This window comes from Symphalangus syndactylus, chromosome 13 (genome assembly GCF_028878055.3).
Source record: "Symphalangus syndactylus isolate Jambi chromosome 13, NHGRI_mSymSyn1-v2.1_pri, whole genome shotgun sequence".
In the NCBI taxonomy this organism is placed as follows: domain Eukaryota; kingdom Metazoa; phylum Chordata; class Mammalia; order Primates; family Hylobatidae; genus Symphalangus; species Symphalangus syndactylus.
The window spans coordinates 105,011,353-105,027,407 of record NC_072435.2 but is presented as its reverse complement, the minus strand read 5'-3'; the positions used below and the strand labels follow the sequence as shown (position 1 = coordinate 105,027,407).

General features: G+C 45.2%; 2 protein-coding genes across 18 annotated transcripts in view; one reads left to right on the top strand and one right to left on the bottom strand.

The window, feature by feature from the left end:
• UBE3B (ubiquitin protein ligase E3B) overlaps positions 1-7,958 on the bottom strand; it is a 61,915-nt gene extending 53,957 nt beyond the window's left edge. For 5 of the 11 annotated variants that reach the window (XM_063614426.1, XM_055236617.2, XM_063614427.1 and 2 more), the window contains exons 1-3: positions 7,604-7,790; positions 1,384-1,565; positions 1,117-1,237 (exon numbers count right to left, since the gene is read on the bottom strand). In XM_063614426.1, the coding sequence (XP_063470496.1) occupies positions 1,117-1,237; positions 1,384-1,544 (282 nt within the window). In that variant the 5' untranslated portion in view covers positions 1,545-1,565; positions 7,604-7,790. Of the gene's footprint in view, positions 1-1,116; positions 1,238-1,383; positions 1,566-3,636; positions 3,742-7,282 lie in introns of all 11 variants that reach the window. The other 6 variants (XM_055236615.2, XM_063614430.1, XM_055236616.2 and 3 more) reach the window with 4 other exon arrangements.
• Positions 7,922-16,055, top strand: part of KCTD10 (potassium channel tetramerization domain containing 10) — a 69,144-nt gene continuing 61,010 nt past the window's right edge. For 2 of the 7 annotated variants that reach the window (XM_063614519.1, XM_055236628.2), the window contains exons 1-2: positions 8,683-8,865; positions 15,645-15,858. In XM_063614519.1, coding sequence (XP_063470589.1) covers positions 8,836-8,865; positions 15,645-15,858 — 244 coding nt within the window. In that variant the 5' untranslated portion in view covers positions 8,683-8,835. Of the gene's footprint in view, positions 8,109-8,682; positions 8,866-15,644; positions 15,859-16,055 lie in introns of those variants that run through there. The other 5 variants (XM_055236627.2, XM_055236625.2, XM_055236629.2 and 2 more) reach the window with 5 other exon arrangements.

Sequence of the window (16,055 nt, the reverse complement as noted above, 5' to 3'; positions counted from 1 at the left end):
TGTATGATTTGCAGGATATTTAAAAAATTTCAAATTGATTGCCAAGATTTACAAATTAGAACACTGATAGTGGCTCACGCCTGTAATCCCAGCACTTTGGGAGGCTGAGGCAGGTCGATCACTTGAGTCCAGGAGTTTGAGACAAGCCTGGGCAATATGGTAAAACCGTATCTCTACAAAAAATACAAAAATTTGCTGTGCATGGTGGCACACACCTGCAGTTGCAGCTACTCAGGAGGTTGAGGTGGAAGAATCGTTTGAGCCTCGGGAGGTGAGCTGTGATAGTGCTACTGCACTCCAGCCTGGGAAACAGTGAGACCCTGTCTCAGAAAATGAATGAACGAATGAACATCGAGCATAAAGACTCAGATCTTTGGCATCTCTTTAAAAAAAAAAAAAAAAAATCAGAGGCTGGGTGCAGTGGCTCATGCCTGTAATCCCAGCACTTTGGGAGGCTGAGGCGGGCGGATCACAAGGTTAAGAGATTGAGACCATCCTGGCCAAGATGGTGAAACCCCATCTCTACTAAAAATACAAAAATTAGCTGGGCGTGGTGGCACGCGCCTATAGTTCCAGCTACTAGGGAGGCTGAGGCCAGAGAATTGCTTGAACCTAGGAGGTGAAGATTGGCAATGAGCTGAGATCGCGCCACTGCATGCCAGCCTGGCGACAGAGCAAGACTTCGTCTCAAAAAAAAAAATCAGAGTATGAGTCCACCACCGAGCTGTGTAGTAGCTGCTCCCCGTGGATGCGGCAGGCCACAGACCCTGCTACTCCCTTTGATGTCCTCACCACTGCTGCCTGTCAGTTACCGTTTAATATGATTTGTATTTTGTATTATGTTTTATCTCATATTTTTTTTTACTCATTTACCTAAACTTCCTGGCTCTTGCATGCATCTGAGTTCAACTTGTGCTTATAATGGTCAATGTGAAAAGATTCCTAAAAGCACTGGGCATAATCCCTCCAAAACAGGTCCCAAGAAAACAAAAGGGACAGGATGTGAGGGTGACAGTAATTACCTCATAAAGCTGCTATAAGAACTGAGTTAATATCAATAATTACAAAAGATCTGACATATGGAAGTATTATACATGTTTGCTATTATCGTTTTACCTCATTATCCTCTTTGATCCTGAATAAGAACAGCAGTTTCCTGGCAATCTTAAAAATACAAAGTGCACTTCTTTTAGTGGACTCAGGGTCATCTGCTTTAAAAAAGTCATCAATCTCTCTCCTAGAAAGGAAAGGGCAAAAAAGGACATTTTAAATTAAGAGCTTGTAGGACCTGGAAGGCTTTTCAAGCGCTCTAGGAAAAAACTCATGTATCTGCTATTAATTGGGAGCCAGAGAAGCATGTGCTAGGGAGATCCTAGCCCTTACCTGATATCTCTCTGCAGTCGACTCCGACAGAGAAAACTCCGGACATGGGCCTGGATCACGACAGCTGCCCGCTCCCGCTCCTTCTGCACAAGCCTTTCTTCTCGTGCCTGACGGGCTCTATCGATGAACCATGCTCTCGAGGTCTGAGACAAGGTGAACATGTTTGCAAACTTGCACAAACCCTGCAAGGAAAATGGGCAAGTAGGTGTTGTAGATTGTTGTGTGAAAAACACACATAGAAAGGGGCTCAAGAGCAGAGGGTGGGCAGGGACCTGGGCAGCAGAGATACTCAGGACCTGTCAACACCCTCCAAAGTGCTAACAGCTCTCCGGCACAAGTCCCGGCCTCCTATAGGCTCTTTCATGCAACTCGCCAAGACCAGGGGTGCTACATCCTATATTAAATAATCACATTTTCTTAAGGGAAAGAGCACAGCACCTGGCATAGGATAAGGGCAGGCCCAGCTTTACGAATGAACAAAGAATGAATCAGTCCCACCCATAAAGCTCTAATTCAAACCAGGTATCCTATAGGTCAAAGATTCCCAGATACTTGAATTTTCTGGAGTAGTCCATAGTATTTGGGAAACCAAAACTGAGAAGTCAGCTTTTATTTTGCCAAGTAAGGACTCGGGGGGAAAATCAAACATGATTATTTGCTGTCATCATCATTGTATTCATCCATTCACTAAACAAATATTTACCAGTGCATACTTTTTGACAGCACACAAAAAAGAAAGGGCCATTTTAACATTAACAAAGCAAAAGGTACACACTTCAGAATGCAAGACAGTCCATTACACTGAAGATATTTGGTTTTATGTATAGCTTATTCCACTCTCCTTACAGTTACCATCCTGCCAAGAACCAGTGAAGACTTTACTGCAGAACTGGTCCTGTCCACTAACAGGCGCTTTTCTGAAGAGAAGCTCTAAATTATATACTCAGCTTTTATCTAAATCACCAGTAACTGTGAACGGCTTTTGCTAGCAGCCTAAAGCACACAGCACTGACCCATGGAGGCTCCCATACCGAGACGATTTCTTTAGATGCTTGATGACTTTGCGATTCTATACAAAATGCACAATCAGCCCAGTTAAAAACACTGAAATGAAGTATTCAGAAATCCAGACTTCCAGAAAACAATCTCTCTACCAGGCTACTTTACTCAAAGTAGCACCCACGTGAAAATATCATCCAGAGTAAAAAGATGGATGGCTAGAACTAGAGGCCATCTATCCTAAGTGAAATAACTCTGAAACGGACAGGTAAATACTGCATGACCTCACTTAGAAGTGGAAGCGAAACAATGGGCCCACATGGACAAACAGAGTGGAATAAGACAATGGAGACTCCAAAAGGTGGGAGATGGGACAGGGGTAAGGACTGAACAATTATTTATTAGTACAATGTTCACCATTCAGGTAAAAGCCTAGACTCCACCATTATATAACATATGCATAGGCCGGGCGCGGTGGCTCACGCTTGTAATCCCAGCACTTTGGGAGGCTGAGGCAGGCGGATCACGAGGTCAGGAGATCGAGACCACAATGAAACCCTGTCTCCACTAAAAAAAAAAAATACAAAAAATTAGCCGGGCGTGGTGGCGGGCGCCTGTAGTCCCAGCTACTCGGAGAGGCTGAGGCAGGAGAATGGCATGAACCCCGGAGGCGGAGCTTGCAGTGAGCCGAGATTGTGCCACTGCACTCTAGCCTGGGCGACAGAGCGAGACTCCGTCTCAAAAAAAAAAAAAAAAACAAAAACAAAAACAAAAAAAAAAACATATGCATATAAGAAACCTGTACCCCCTACATCCATACAAAGAAATTTAAAAATTATTAAAATAAACATTGGACTTAATAATATTATCTCCTAGAGGTATTAAATGAATTACATGTTACTGAAAAGCATTTAATAAGTGTGCTCTATTATTAGTATTAATAAGGACAATAAAATAATACCCTTTTATAATAAAAAAAAAGTTGGTGCTAGCCTCCCACCACATGAACATGTCAAGGGACCTCTGTGACTCCTTCTCAACAGTGATCTGTCAAACAAACTAACAGAGCCCACTTGACCACAGGAGGGAAGGTATTAGGTCGGTACAAAGGTAATTGTGGTTTTCAACTTTTTTTAAAAAACACTAAGTCGTAATTACTTTTGCAACAACCTATAAAAGGCTTGGAGAGAAAAGGTAGCCATCTTCGGAATCATTTACTCTTCCTGCCCCAGCAGTAAAGTCTGGAGATCTCACCTGAGGACCTGCCTGTGTCGGAGAAATGCCAGGTAATCATTAGTGATCTTGCACAGGACTCGTGGCTAAGAACAGCTTCTCTTCAGAAAAGCTTGTTATTTTTTTCTGGCAGAAGCAGAAGAAAAAAACCCAGACTTAGGGTTAGATTTTATAGGTGTGGTATCATACATCTTCCTCACTGAGTAAAAATAATAACTACAATGCCAATGGTTTTTTTAAAAACACCACTGGGTCCTCTTTATTTAATGTCTCATCTAAATGTTATACTGTATCTCTTCAATCTTCACAGTTTAAAGGGAATATGTTGAAAATAAATCCCAAAGTTGTTGCTGAATTAAAGCTGTGATGGGAAGCAAAATAACTTAGAGGTCATGGAATGTTAAAGAGCTATTGAAAATTATATTTGACATTTTCCTTTTTTTTTTTGAGATAGTCTCACTGTTGCTGAGGTTGGAGTGCAGCGGCATAATTTCAGCTCACTACAACCTCTGCTCCCAGGTTCAAGCGATTCTCCTGCTTCAGCCTCCCAAGTGGCTGGGATTACAGGTGTGTGCCACCACACCTTATCTCAGTTGGGATTACAGGTGTGAGCCACTGTGCCTGGCCATGTTTGACATTTTTTTTTTGAGACGGAGTCTCGCTCTGTTGCCCAGGCTGGAGTGCAGTGGCGTGATGTTGGCTCACTGCAAGCTTCGCCTCCCGGGTTCATGCCATTCTCCTGCCTCAGCGTGTCTGACATTTTTAATGATATGGAAAAATGTTTATGCCTTAGAAGTGAATAAACGGCTGCCTGTGGACCAATAAGATCCCAATTACCTAAAGAAAAATGCACACACACACATACAAAACCAGCATGAACTATGCCAACATGTTACCAGTGGCTGTTTTGAGGTACTGAAACTGTGGGAAATTTTCCTTAATTGGTCTGTATTTTCTAAATTTTCCACAGCATGCACATGGTGAAGCAGCACTGCACAGTGAGGGGCACACGGGCTTTGGGAGTCACCCGGAGTTGGAGCCAGTCCCTAGCTCTGCCACATACTATAGGGGGAATGTCTAAGTCTTTTTTTTTTAAGGCAGGGTCTCGCTCTGTCGTCCACGCTGGAGTGCAGTGGTGCAGTCATGGTTCACTGCAGCTTCTACCTCCCAGGCTCAAGCGATTCTCCCACCTCAGCTTCTCAAGTAGCTGGGACCACAGGTACACACCACCACATCTGGCTAGTTTTTAAATTTTTTGTAGAGGTGGGGTCTCGCTATGTTGCCCAGGTTAGTGGTCTCAAACTCCTGGGCTCAAGAGATCCTCCTGCCTTGGCCTCCCAGAATGTTAGGATTACAGGTGTGAGCCACCATACTTGGCCCTGAGTCTTTCCATCTTCATCTATTAATTGGCTTAGAGGTTGATAATGAGGACTAAATGTGATGATGTGTATCAGGTACCTATGGAGGTACTTGAGTGCACATTGTAGAGTGTATAGTCAATAAGTCTAACTGGTGTATTATTTTTATAAACACAAGGATTAAAAAAAAAAACAACTCTTCAGCAGAGGCTCCCACCTGAAAAGGTACTAAGGTTCTCTGGGTAGGAAATAATGCTGGCAGTCTGACATTTCTCACCCATTAACCTTTTTCCTATCTTAAGTGCACTAAGATTCACCAGTCCTGTCCCTTGGGCTATGAACTCCTGGCCCTGTTGTTTAGAGTGAGTAACAGATTCAAGCTCCTCAGGGCTGCAAAAGAGCAGGGCCCAAGCCACCAGCACAATGATATGCTCCCTCCATGACATGCAGACAGTGCCTCAATGGCAGACGGTCCATGGAATTAGAAGGGGAAGAGGGAACCTCTTCCCAAAAGAAAAACAAAGTCGCGTGCAAACTGTACCTAAGTACTGTAAGACGATCTTAAAACTTTCACTTCTCCCAGGGGGCCTCCCAGGATAAGAAATTACTCTCATCCCCTTCCTTGAGATTATCATCCCTTCAGCAATGTTATTGGTTGATTTCTGTTCATACCACATAATAGCCTACACTTTACCGTTTTTCTCATCCTTTCCTATATACCTTCTCCACCTGCAGTGTATACCTGTGTATAGTATATATATAGTGTATACCTTATATAGTTCATCAATTAATGAAACACACAATCAAGTGTTTATTAAGTACTTATTTTGCTAAATGCCATGGAGAACCAAAGAAAAGGCTGTGCACAGCAGAAAAAGTCTTGCATCAGAGAAAGCGGGCCTTGGTTCTTTTTAGTACTCATTCTATCTGACATTTGGCCAAGTTACTTATCCTCTCTAGGCCTCAGTTTCCTTATGTGTAAATCGAGGGTAATAATAGTGTCTATGTCCTAGGGTTGCTGAAAGGATTAAATGCAACATTTATCCTTCTTGTACCTCAATTTAGTCATCACAACATTGTGATTAGGATTAAATGGGAAAATATTAACATGGGATATCTAAAAGCATGTAGCATGTAAGTGAGCTTTATTGTATTGTCCTTATGAAGCTTGCAATCTAGTTAGGGAAACAAGAATCATATAGGTAGAAAGATTAGAAAATAAGAGGTTGGTGATAACCAAGATCATTTAAAAAAGTAAATGAGTACCCATTATGTGTCAAGTCCTTTATAAGTGATCTCATCTAATAAGGACAGGAGTCCTATGAGAAGATCATTCATGATCTCATCTAGTCCAGTCTAGACCATTAGTACGTGGCAGAGTCAAGGCTGTAATAACTAAGAGGCAGGATTCAGACTCTTGTCTTACCTCTGTATTTCCAAAGCTGAAGCATTATAAATACCAACTGCTGACTAAGCCAAGAGGATTTTCCCTGTACAGTAGGAAAAGCTGGGCCACCAGGTTTAATGACCACCACCATTTGCTCTGGGCAGACGGTGTATCAGACACTGTACAGATATTTAACCAACTTGTCTTTTCAACAGCTCTATCAGGTCTCGATAATCTTTTGTTTTTTTTGAGACGGAGTCTCACTTTGTTGCCCAGGCTGGAGTGCAGCGGCACGAACTCTGCTCACTGCAACCTCCGCCTCCCAGGTTCAAGTGATTCTCCTGCTTCAGCCTCCCAAGTAGCTGGGATTAAAGGCGCCCGCCACCATGCCCGGCTAATTTTTGTATTTTTAGTAGAGATGGGGTTTCACCATGTTGGCCACGCTGGTCTTGAACTTCTGACCTCAGGTGATCCGCCCACCTTGGCCTCCCAAAGTGCTAGGATTACTATAGGCGTGAGCCACCGTGGCCAGCCTCAATAATCTAATTTCTATTTAAAGAATAGGAAACAGGACTTAAAGAGACTATTCATACTAACAGCTATTATTTATTGAAAGCTACAGCCTATCTAGGTGGATGCTTTTGAATCTGAATCCATCTATATCCAAAGCAGTTATTTATTACTAAGTAAAACAAACAAGATCCAGGGTTCCCCCGTTCACACAATGGCAAAGCAAAGAGAAGTTGAGAGTGCAAGATTGCCTGTGGAGGCTAAGCTGGAGTCAAATTACGACGAAGTTTTTCTTTATTCAGAACTAGGTGTCAGGCACGGTACTAAAACGTATTCACACCCTCTGTGAAACCTGCTAATTACTCCATTTACACAGAAGGAAACTGAGGCTCAGAGAGGTGAGGGAACTCACCCAAGGTCACAGAGCGAGCGAACAGTATTCGAACTCCAGTTTAGGTGAGTCCTGGGGCCCGGCGTCTTTCCTCGGCATCAACAACCACAGGAACAAATCACCCAGCATTAGTCCGTTTATAAAGGCCTACCGTCCCAAAAGTGAAAAGAGGTGGAAAGGGCCGCGGAGAGAGCCCCTGGAGCATACAAACCAGATCCCAGCACTTGTTCCTCCGACCTGGCCAGGCAGGGACTGTGCCCTACAGCCACCTCCCTCAAAGTCCCCAGCCCCACCACTCGGAGAACTGAAGACCCAGTTGTCACTCGCTACTCGCAGGCCGACCTTTATTCGCTGGAGGTCCCCGCACTCGGGGTCGGGGCCGCAGCTGCCACTGTCTCAGCCCAAAACACCCGAGTTCTGCCAGACCCGGGGCAGCAGCCGACGCACAACCGCCATCTTGCCCCGGGGTGTTCGCTTTCAGAACTCCGCCAGAAAGCAAGCATCCAGTTCCGGAAAATGACAGTTCCGCAGAGCTTCTTCGCCCGGGAAGGAAAACTTCCCCACATCTTGCCTCCCCTCTGGCAGCTGAAATAGCGGAGGTGGGATAAATGCCCTACCCAGCCGAGAGAAGCTGGAACCCATTCCGGCCGGGGAGGCTGGAAAGAAAACTGGCCCCTACGCGCACAACGGACGGTTTAAGACGTTGCCCTCTGCGGGGCGGAAGTGGGGTGCGGACAGCGGAAGTTATCGCTCCGGCCCCGCCTCCGCCCCCGGCTGGCGTGAGCTGGGTGTTTCCTGCCTCTCTCAGTCCGGGTTTGGAGACTCCTGCGTCCTCCGACTTTTCATGGTAGGGAGGGCGGTGCCCACCGACTAGGGGCTGAGGGCGGCCGAGGGAGCTGGGCAGCAGCAGAGTATAAGAAGGGACAGAGAGGAGGGGGTGCGATGAGGGGCAGTCGCGATAGTGGAGAGGCATTTAGGGGATTGGCTGGGGGGAAAGGCTGGGGGTGGGGGAAGGGCTTTGGTCGGAGAATTAGGGGTGGTGGTGGTGGGGAGGCTCCCTGGCAGTTAGGAATCCGGGAAGCACATTTGGACTTGGGGAGTAGATACGTGTGTGCGTGAGGAAGGGGGTGTCTCCGAATGAGTCCTGAGTGCTGGTTGGAGATGGGAGTTGGTGATTGCGAGAACAAAGAGATGTCAATTGAAAACGGACATTTGGGGGTGGAAAATGAGGATTTGGAGGATTATGAAAGAGAATGGGCAGGTTATGAGAAGGTGAGGTAGGATTCCTTGGGGCGGAGCGTTTGGGGTTTTGGAGGTTGTGGCTGGAGTCGCTGGGTTTTCAGGAAGTGAGGAAGGGGCTCCCAGGTGCGTCTGAACACACGGGCCAGTGGGGGAAAGAAATCGAGGGAGACCAGCAGGTGGATGTGCGTTCAGTGCTTGGAATTCTGGGGAGAGATGCCAGGGGCCTGAGGTTAGGATACCTGCGCCACGGAGTTCAGTGCCTCAGCTGGCGCCTGGGTATCTATCTGTAACTTCCATTGAGGCCAGAGGTGACCACGTCTAAGGAGGGGAGGATGTTTCAAGATCTGTCTCTCAGCTGTGGGGTTTGTCTGCTTGGGATCCTCAAGGGTCTGTTCCCTGAATAGCTCATTGTCCCTGGGTAAAGATGACCAAAGATTGGCCCAGATCTTCTTTCTACTTGCTTGCTTGTTTGTCACGTCCCTGGAAAGTGCAGTCTTAAGGGAAAATCAGTCCCAGTGACGCTGCTGAAGAAAAATCAGTTATCCTGTATCTGACTTTGACTAGTCTGCTCCATTTTGTGCAAAATAAGTACCAGCGGAGGGGAAGAAGGCAGCCTAAACCAGTGGTTCTCAATCTCTGGTCCCACCAGCAGCAACACCTGGTAACTTATTCAAAATGGCTGAATTTTCGAGCCCTATCACAGACTACTGAATCAGACATTCTTGGGTTGGAGCCCATCTATCTGTTTTAACAAGTCCTGCAAGGGATTAGACTAATGATTTCTTGATTTGGACTGTGTAATGAAAGGGGCATAGGAGTTGGGAGTCAGAGGGCTCTTAAAGGTGTGATTCCTAGTTTTCTCCCCTAAAAAGTAGGGTTGATGATAAATATCTTTCTCACTAGAACATTGAGAGAAATAGGCCAAGAGTTTGTGTATTAAAAACAGGAAGAGAATGTCATTTGATGGAACAGTTGAAATTGGCTGTAGCTGTCTTATAAGCAAATTTTGGATGTAAAATGCTGCAATTATGTGACTTAGTTTAGTTGAAATGTAGCAGCAGACTTTTCTGAGTTGTAGAAATGCCCTCAGTTTGGGAAGGTTTTATAACAAGCCTCAATACAGTGTTCTTAAACTTTGCTGTAGGAATCCCCTGAGGTGATGCTTTGCTTCACATCCCTGGCAACTCTTAGATAAAGCTGGTTAAACACCTTAGCTAGGTGGCAGTAAGCCCTGGTCCCACATCCGAATCCCTCAAAGAGCTTTTTAAACACTAGTGACTGATCAGCCACCCCTCTGCATCTCTAAGATACTGATTAATTGATCTGGGATGTAGCCCAGGCAAGCACAGGTGTGTGTGAGTTTGTTTTTGTTTTTTTGAGACAGGGTCTTGCTCTGTCGCCCAGGCTGGAGAGTGCGATGGTGTGATCTCAGCTCACTAAAGCCTCACCTTCCCTGCCTCAAGCAATCCTCCCACCACAGTCTCCCGAGTAGCTGGGACTACAGGTGTGTGCCACCATGACTGGTTAATTTTTTTGATTTTTTTTTTTTTGTGGAGATTAGGTCTTATGTTGCTCAGGCTGGTCTCGAATCCCTGGGCTCAAGCAGTCCTCCTGCCTCAGCCTCCCAAAGTGCTGGGATTATGGGTGTGAGCCACTGTGCCTGGCCTAGCATCATGTTTTTTAAGCACATCCAGGTGATTCTAGTAGCCAGGGTTGGGAACCACTGATCCCAAAGTTTGAGAGGCCCAAAGGAAACTACACAAAGGACTAGGTGCCAAATACTTTAGCATTCATTCTCTGAGGGTTTTGAAGATTATGGCTTTAACACTCCATTTTACAAGTTAGAAAACTGAGACTTGGGTTAAATTGCTTGAATTTCACGAAGGAAATGGTGGAACTGGATGGCAATCCAGGTTTGCCAAGACGATCCAGTTTTCCTTAACACACACACAGGCACACAAGACTTCTACAGAGAAGCATATAGAAAACGTGGGGTCAGGGATTTGGTGCGTTTTTTCCTACTGTACTTGCCTGAGCCTCCTTTCTAGTCGATGATTTTCCCCCTTCAGCTGATTTTTGTATTTTCATGCATGCATACAGTTGCTTCCTCCCTGTGGCTCTGAAGCTGTGAAGCCGGGGCTGGCTTTGGTTTATGGTGTTTTGGTTTGTTTTTATGTGTCAGGTCAGGAATTCACTGGGCCAAGACTGTGGAGTTAATGGTAGTTTAAATAAGGGGTACAGTGCTTTTTAGAATAGTGGGCTGTAATCTTGGTGGGCTTTAAAATCTGCTGGGGGAGTTTTAAAAATTCTGTTGCCTAGTCCACATCCCAGACCAATTACATCAGAATTTTCATGGTAGGACCTAGGTGTCAGGAGTTTTGAGCTCCCAGCTGATTTCGATTGTCACCAACTGGAGAGCCACTGTTTAGAATCAGCAACATTATATTCAGGTGAGATGGAGAGAAGAGAGACTGACCATTTAACTGGAATAAACTTCTGATTGAATCAGATCCCTAGCCAGTATCTCAAGTATTCATTGCCTCTCTGTTTCATGTAACCAATTTTGCTGTCTCCTGCCTCACCTCCCCAGCTTCATTAGTAATGAAATCAAACCTTTGAAACAAGTCAAAAAGCAGGATCCTGGCCAGGCATGGTGGCTCATGCCTGTAATCTCAGCACTTTGGGAGGCCGAGGCAGATGGATCACTTGAGGTCGGGAGTTCAAGACCAGCCTGACTAACATGGAGCAATCCCGTCTGTACTAAAAATACAAAATATTAGCCGGGCGCGGTGGCTCACACCTGTAATCCCAGCACTTTGGGAGGCCGAGGCAGAAGGATCACCTGAGGTCAGGAGTTCAAGACCAGCCTGACCAACGTGGTGAAACCCCATCTCTACTAAAAATACAAAATTAGCCAGGTGTGGTGGTGCATGCCTGTAATCCCAGCTACTCAGGTGGCTGAGGCAGGAGAATTGCTTGAACCTGGGAGGCAGACGTTGCGGTGAGCTTAGATCGTGCTGTTGTACTGTAGCCTGAGCAATAACAGCAAAACTCCATCTCAAAAAAAAGCAGGATTCCAGTAGCAACAGCGGGGAGAGTCCTCCCTAGAGAGGTTTGCTGTGGGGGTGGGTGGCGGGGGGCGGTTTCTGGTCCACTGCCTTGTGTCCTCAGTTCACTGTAACTTGGGCTCAAGGACACGAATGCTGCCAAAACTGTTCCCCCAAGGGCCTTGCCTACTATTAGGTTGACTGACCTTTGGAGTGGGTTGGGCTCTGAAAAGGTTCAGAGCTTTTGTTGCCTAATCTGGAGTCTCATTCTAGATCAGGATGGCTCCTGCCTTTATTTCTTAGTCATGCTGTCTGCCATTAGAGCTGGAAAGTTTCCAAAGAGAAGATAGTTTGAGACTTCGGGAGCATTCTCAAATCATCATAATTTGAGTGTTTGGAGTGTTTACTCAGAGCTAGGGAGCCCTGTGAGGGAGGTGAGGCTGTTGGCCCTGGACACAGCTACTAACTGGTAGGGCTGGGGCCTTACGCACAGGTCTAACTCCAAACCCTTAGCCACACTTTACTTCACAACTATTTTCAGGGCTTTTTGTACTTTTTAAAGAAGGGAGGTGAGGCTGGCCTTTCTCAGCTTATATATCACAGCTCTCAATCTACTAGGTGCGATGGTCTCTGGGCCAGCCACCACTTGCCCATGTCCTTCACTGGCCCCGTCACTGACTCAACTCCTAGCTTGAGAGTGACTGACCCTGTCGGGGCTGTGGCATCCAAATCCACAAAATAGAAATAACTATAGCGGTCTTCCAGCATTGTTTGGATTTGTAAAAGGCACGTGGTGGTAGAAATGAAGTGGTCAAGGGACATCAAGGGCCTTTCTGGAGCCAAGGAAATGTTCCAAGACAGCTTGATTGGTGTGGGGGCTACACAGGTGCAAGTAGTGACCAAAACACATCAAACTGTACACTTAAAGTATATTTCATTATGTGCAAATTATCTTTAAAAAGGTATTGGAAAGCCAAAAAAGGTACGGTCATGCACACATAATGACAGTTTGGTTAGTGACAGACTGCATATACAACAGTCCCTTAAGATTATAATGGAACTGAAAAATTCCTATAGCCTAGTGATAGTGTAGCTGTCATTTCAGTTGTAGCACAACATATTACGTGTTCATGGTGATGCTGGTGTAAACAGAACTACTTTGCTGCCAGTTGTATAAGTCTAGCACACACAATTATGTACAGTACATAATAGTCGATAATAGTAATAAACTTGATAAACTTGATATATCACTGGTTAATGTATTTACTATTATGGTTATTTTAGAATATACTCCTACTTGCTTTTTTTTTTTTTTAAGTGAAAACTGTAAAACAGCCTCAGGCAGGTGCTTCTGGAGGTATTCCAGAAGAAGGGATTGTTTTGGGAGATGACAGTTCCATGGTTGTTACTGTCCCTGAAGACCTTCTAGTGGGACAGGATGTGGAGGACAGTGATACTGATAATCCTGACCCTGTGTAAGCTAGGCTAATGTGTGTGTATTTTGTAGTTTTGGATAAAAAAGTTTAAAAAGTAAAAAAAAAAAAAAAAGAAAAAGAAAACTTATAGAATAAGGATATAAAGAAAGAAAATATTTTTGTACAGCTGTACAATATGTTTTTTAAGCTATATTATTACAAAAGGGTCCAAAAGTTAAAAAGATTAAAAAGTTTTTAAAGTAAAAAGTTATAGTAAGCAAAGGTTAATTTTTTATGGAAAGAAAAATATTTTAAATAAACGTAGTGTGGCCTCCCTGTGCGATGTTGATAAAGCTATAGTAGTGTACAGTAATGTCCTAGGCCTTCACATTTACTCACCACTCGCTCACCCAGAGCAATTTCCAGGCCTACACACTCCATTCATGGTAAGTGTCCTATACAAGTATGCCATTAGAAAAAAATCCTTCATATCACATATTTACTGTACTTTGACTTTACATAAAGTATACTTTATGTACTTTTTTGTCTGTTTCATGATAGGCACCTTCCAAAATGCTAGATCATTTCCCATAACAAACATTATATAAAATTAGATCTGAAAGGGGTGCTTAAAAAGTATTTGCATTTTGGGGCAAATTTCCTCAACACACACCCTCACCCATGACCGTAAGCCTTTTTTTTTAACCCCCCTTCGAAGTCTTCACAGTTTTTGGAAACTTTTATTTCCGTAAGCTACTCCTGTCATCCCATGGACAAAGGATTTTTCTGAGGGAGGTGGCTGGTCATAACTGTTAGTGTGAAGTCTCTGGGGACTGATTTCAGAGGACAGCTAGAAGGGAGGGGTAACTGCTTCCTCTGGACATCTTTTGTGTTTGGCATCGGGCAGCAAAGACCCCAGGTGAGCTAAGCCTGAGCTTTTGAAAATGTACTTTCTTATGACTTTTCTTGATGAAAAAGGAACTGTTTCTTGAGAAAACATTTCTTTCCAGGAGGCCGTTCTTTCTCTGTTTCACTCTGTAAGGCCCTGACATGGCAGGTGTTATCCAGGCCACTGTTGGGTGCCGTGGAGTTGGGGAGAGTTGGCCAGAAGAGTTGGATAACCTTGAATTGAATATTGTCCGTGACTGTCACGTTGCCTCTGCTGTTGCAAGCTGCCACCCTTTACTCCCCGTCCCATTTACAAAAATAATGCTTGTGTTTTACCAGTTATAATCGTAGTACCCATTCATTATAGAAAATCTGGAAAAGCTAGACAATTCTTTTTCAGTTTCGGGAAATAGTTCAAACAAGTTATGTGCTGTCAGTGCCCTGCAGCCAGAAACCACAAGGAGCATACGTGTAGTCAAGCAAAGTTGGGTTTATTCCTTGTTGCACTGGGGGAGCACTGTGGGACATCTCAGAGAAGGGCTGTGGGCTTGTGTTGGGTAATTTGAGAGAGAGTTAGGAGAAGTGGGGCTTTGCTCTGTGTTGGATGCTGCTGGTAAGCAGGGCTAATTCTGTGATTGGGTCTCAGTGATTCCTGACTTGAAAGCAGGAGGAATGGAAGGAGGCTAAACCTCTCATTGGTAAAGCAGCAGCTGTAACTCGTATTAGCCAGGATAGGGGATCTTTGGTCATTTTTGTATTTTGGATAATGTTTATGTTTTTGTCTGTGTCCAGACATGATGACTGGTCCTGTTTTTGTCTTGTCGAAAGGTCACAGAGTGGCCTTGTCTGATGGTGATGTGCTGTGAAAAACTGTTGATGTTCAATGGGAATGGTAAGGCCAGCCATGGGGGCCTACCCCAGATTCAGCAAAGATTCTGCTCACCCTTGCACATCTCCACCTCTACAATTTTACCTGTTCATTTCAGACATGTTTTCTCTGAGTACACATGTGCTGGATACCAGTCTCACTTTCCAGGCCTGCGTAAATCAGCCACCGTATCCATTTCTTTGAGATGTACAGAGAGTCGGCCATGCTATCAGGGAGATGGTAGTGAGATCTTGCTCTTTTGGGCAGCACTAGTCTAGGAGGTCTGATTTTGCAATAACTTGGTTCCAAAAGTTTCCATCTCTGTTGTTTAGTCCTCAGAAACACCTTCTCCCCACAGGAAGTGATAGGAGTGCGAGCTGGAATCCCATTCACCTTCATAAAGCTTATTTCATCTGTGATGCAGCGAAAGATGACACTTAGCTAGCTATTGAGTGGTACATGGCAGTAAGGAAATGTAAAGAGACCTGGGCAGTGCTTTAGGCTGTTTTAGGGTGCAGCCAGGGTGTTCATGTATACAGGTGCTAGGCAGAAAGGAAGTGCTTATAACACAAGAGTTAGTGGCACACTTGTGCCTGCAGGGTCGACAGGCAAGGTCAGTGTATGAGGCTATCTGGGTGGGTTTTGGGACAAACTAGGGGATGCATGGCCCTCTCTAGGGGGCACCCAATACCCCAGCTCCCACCAGTGTTCCCCTGCTAGCCCAGTTGGCCTCTGATTTTAAGAGAAGCCAGAAGTCCAGATTTTTCTGTGAGCTCTCCTTAGTTGTCCACATTGGAAGCAAACTTGTAAATGCTGTGTATGCGTGGCCCAAGCAAAACACATCTGGAGGCCAGATTGAATCCACAGGCTGAAAGCAGTCAACCAGGCCTGATGTCATGACCCTGTGTCCTCTCCACTGGCAGGAAGAGATGTCAGGAGAAAGTGTGGTGAGCTCAGCGGTTCCAGCGGCTGCTACCCGCACCACTTCCTTCAAGGGCACGAGCCCCAGCTCCAAATACGTGAAGCTGAATGTGGGTGGAGCCCTCTACTATACCACCATGCAGACGCTGACCAAGCAGGACACCATGCTGAAGGCCATGTTCAGCGGGCGCATGGAAGTGCTCACCGACAGTGAAGGTAAGCTCACCCGCCACGTGCCTGCCTCTGGCCATGCGTTATGTGGTCAAGGAGGGCTTCCCTGAAGAAGTGACATTTAAGTCGAGACCTGAAGATGTGTAGGAGGCAGTTGTCAGGGACTTCCACCATCTTGACTTGGTCGTTGATTTGCTATGTTACTTTGAGAAAGTCACTTCCTCACCCAGGCCTTAGCTTGC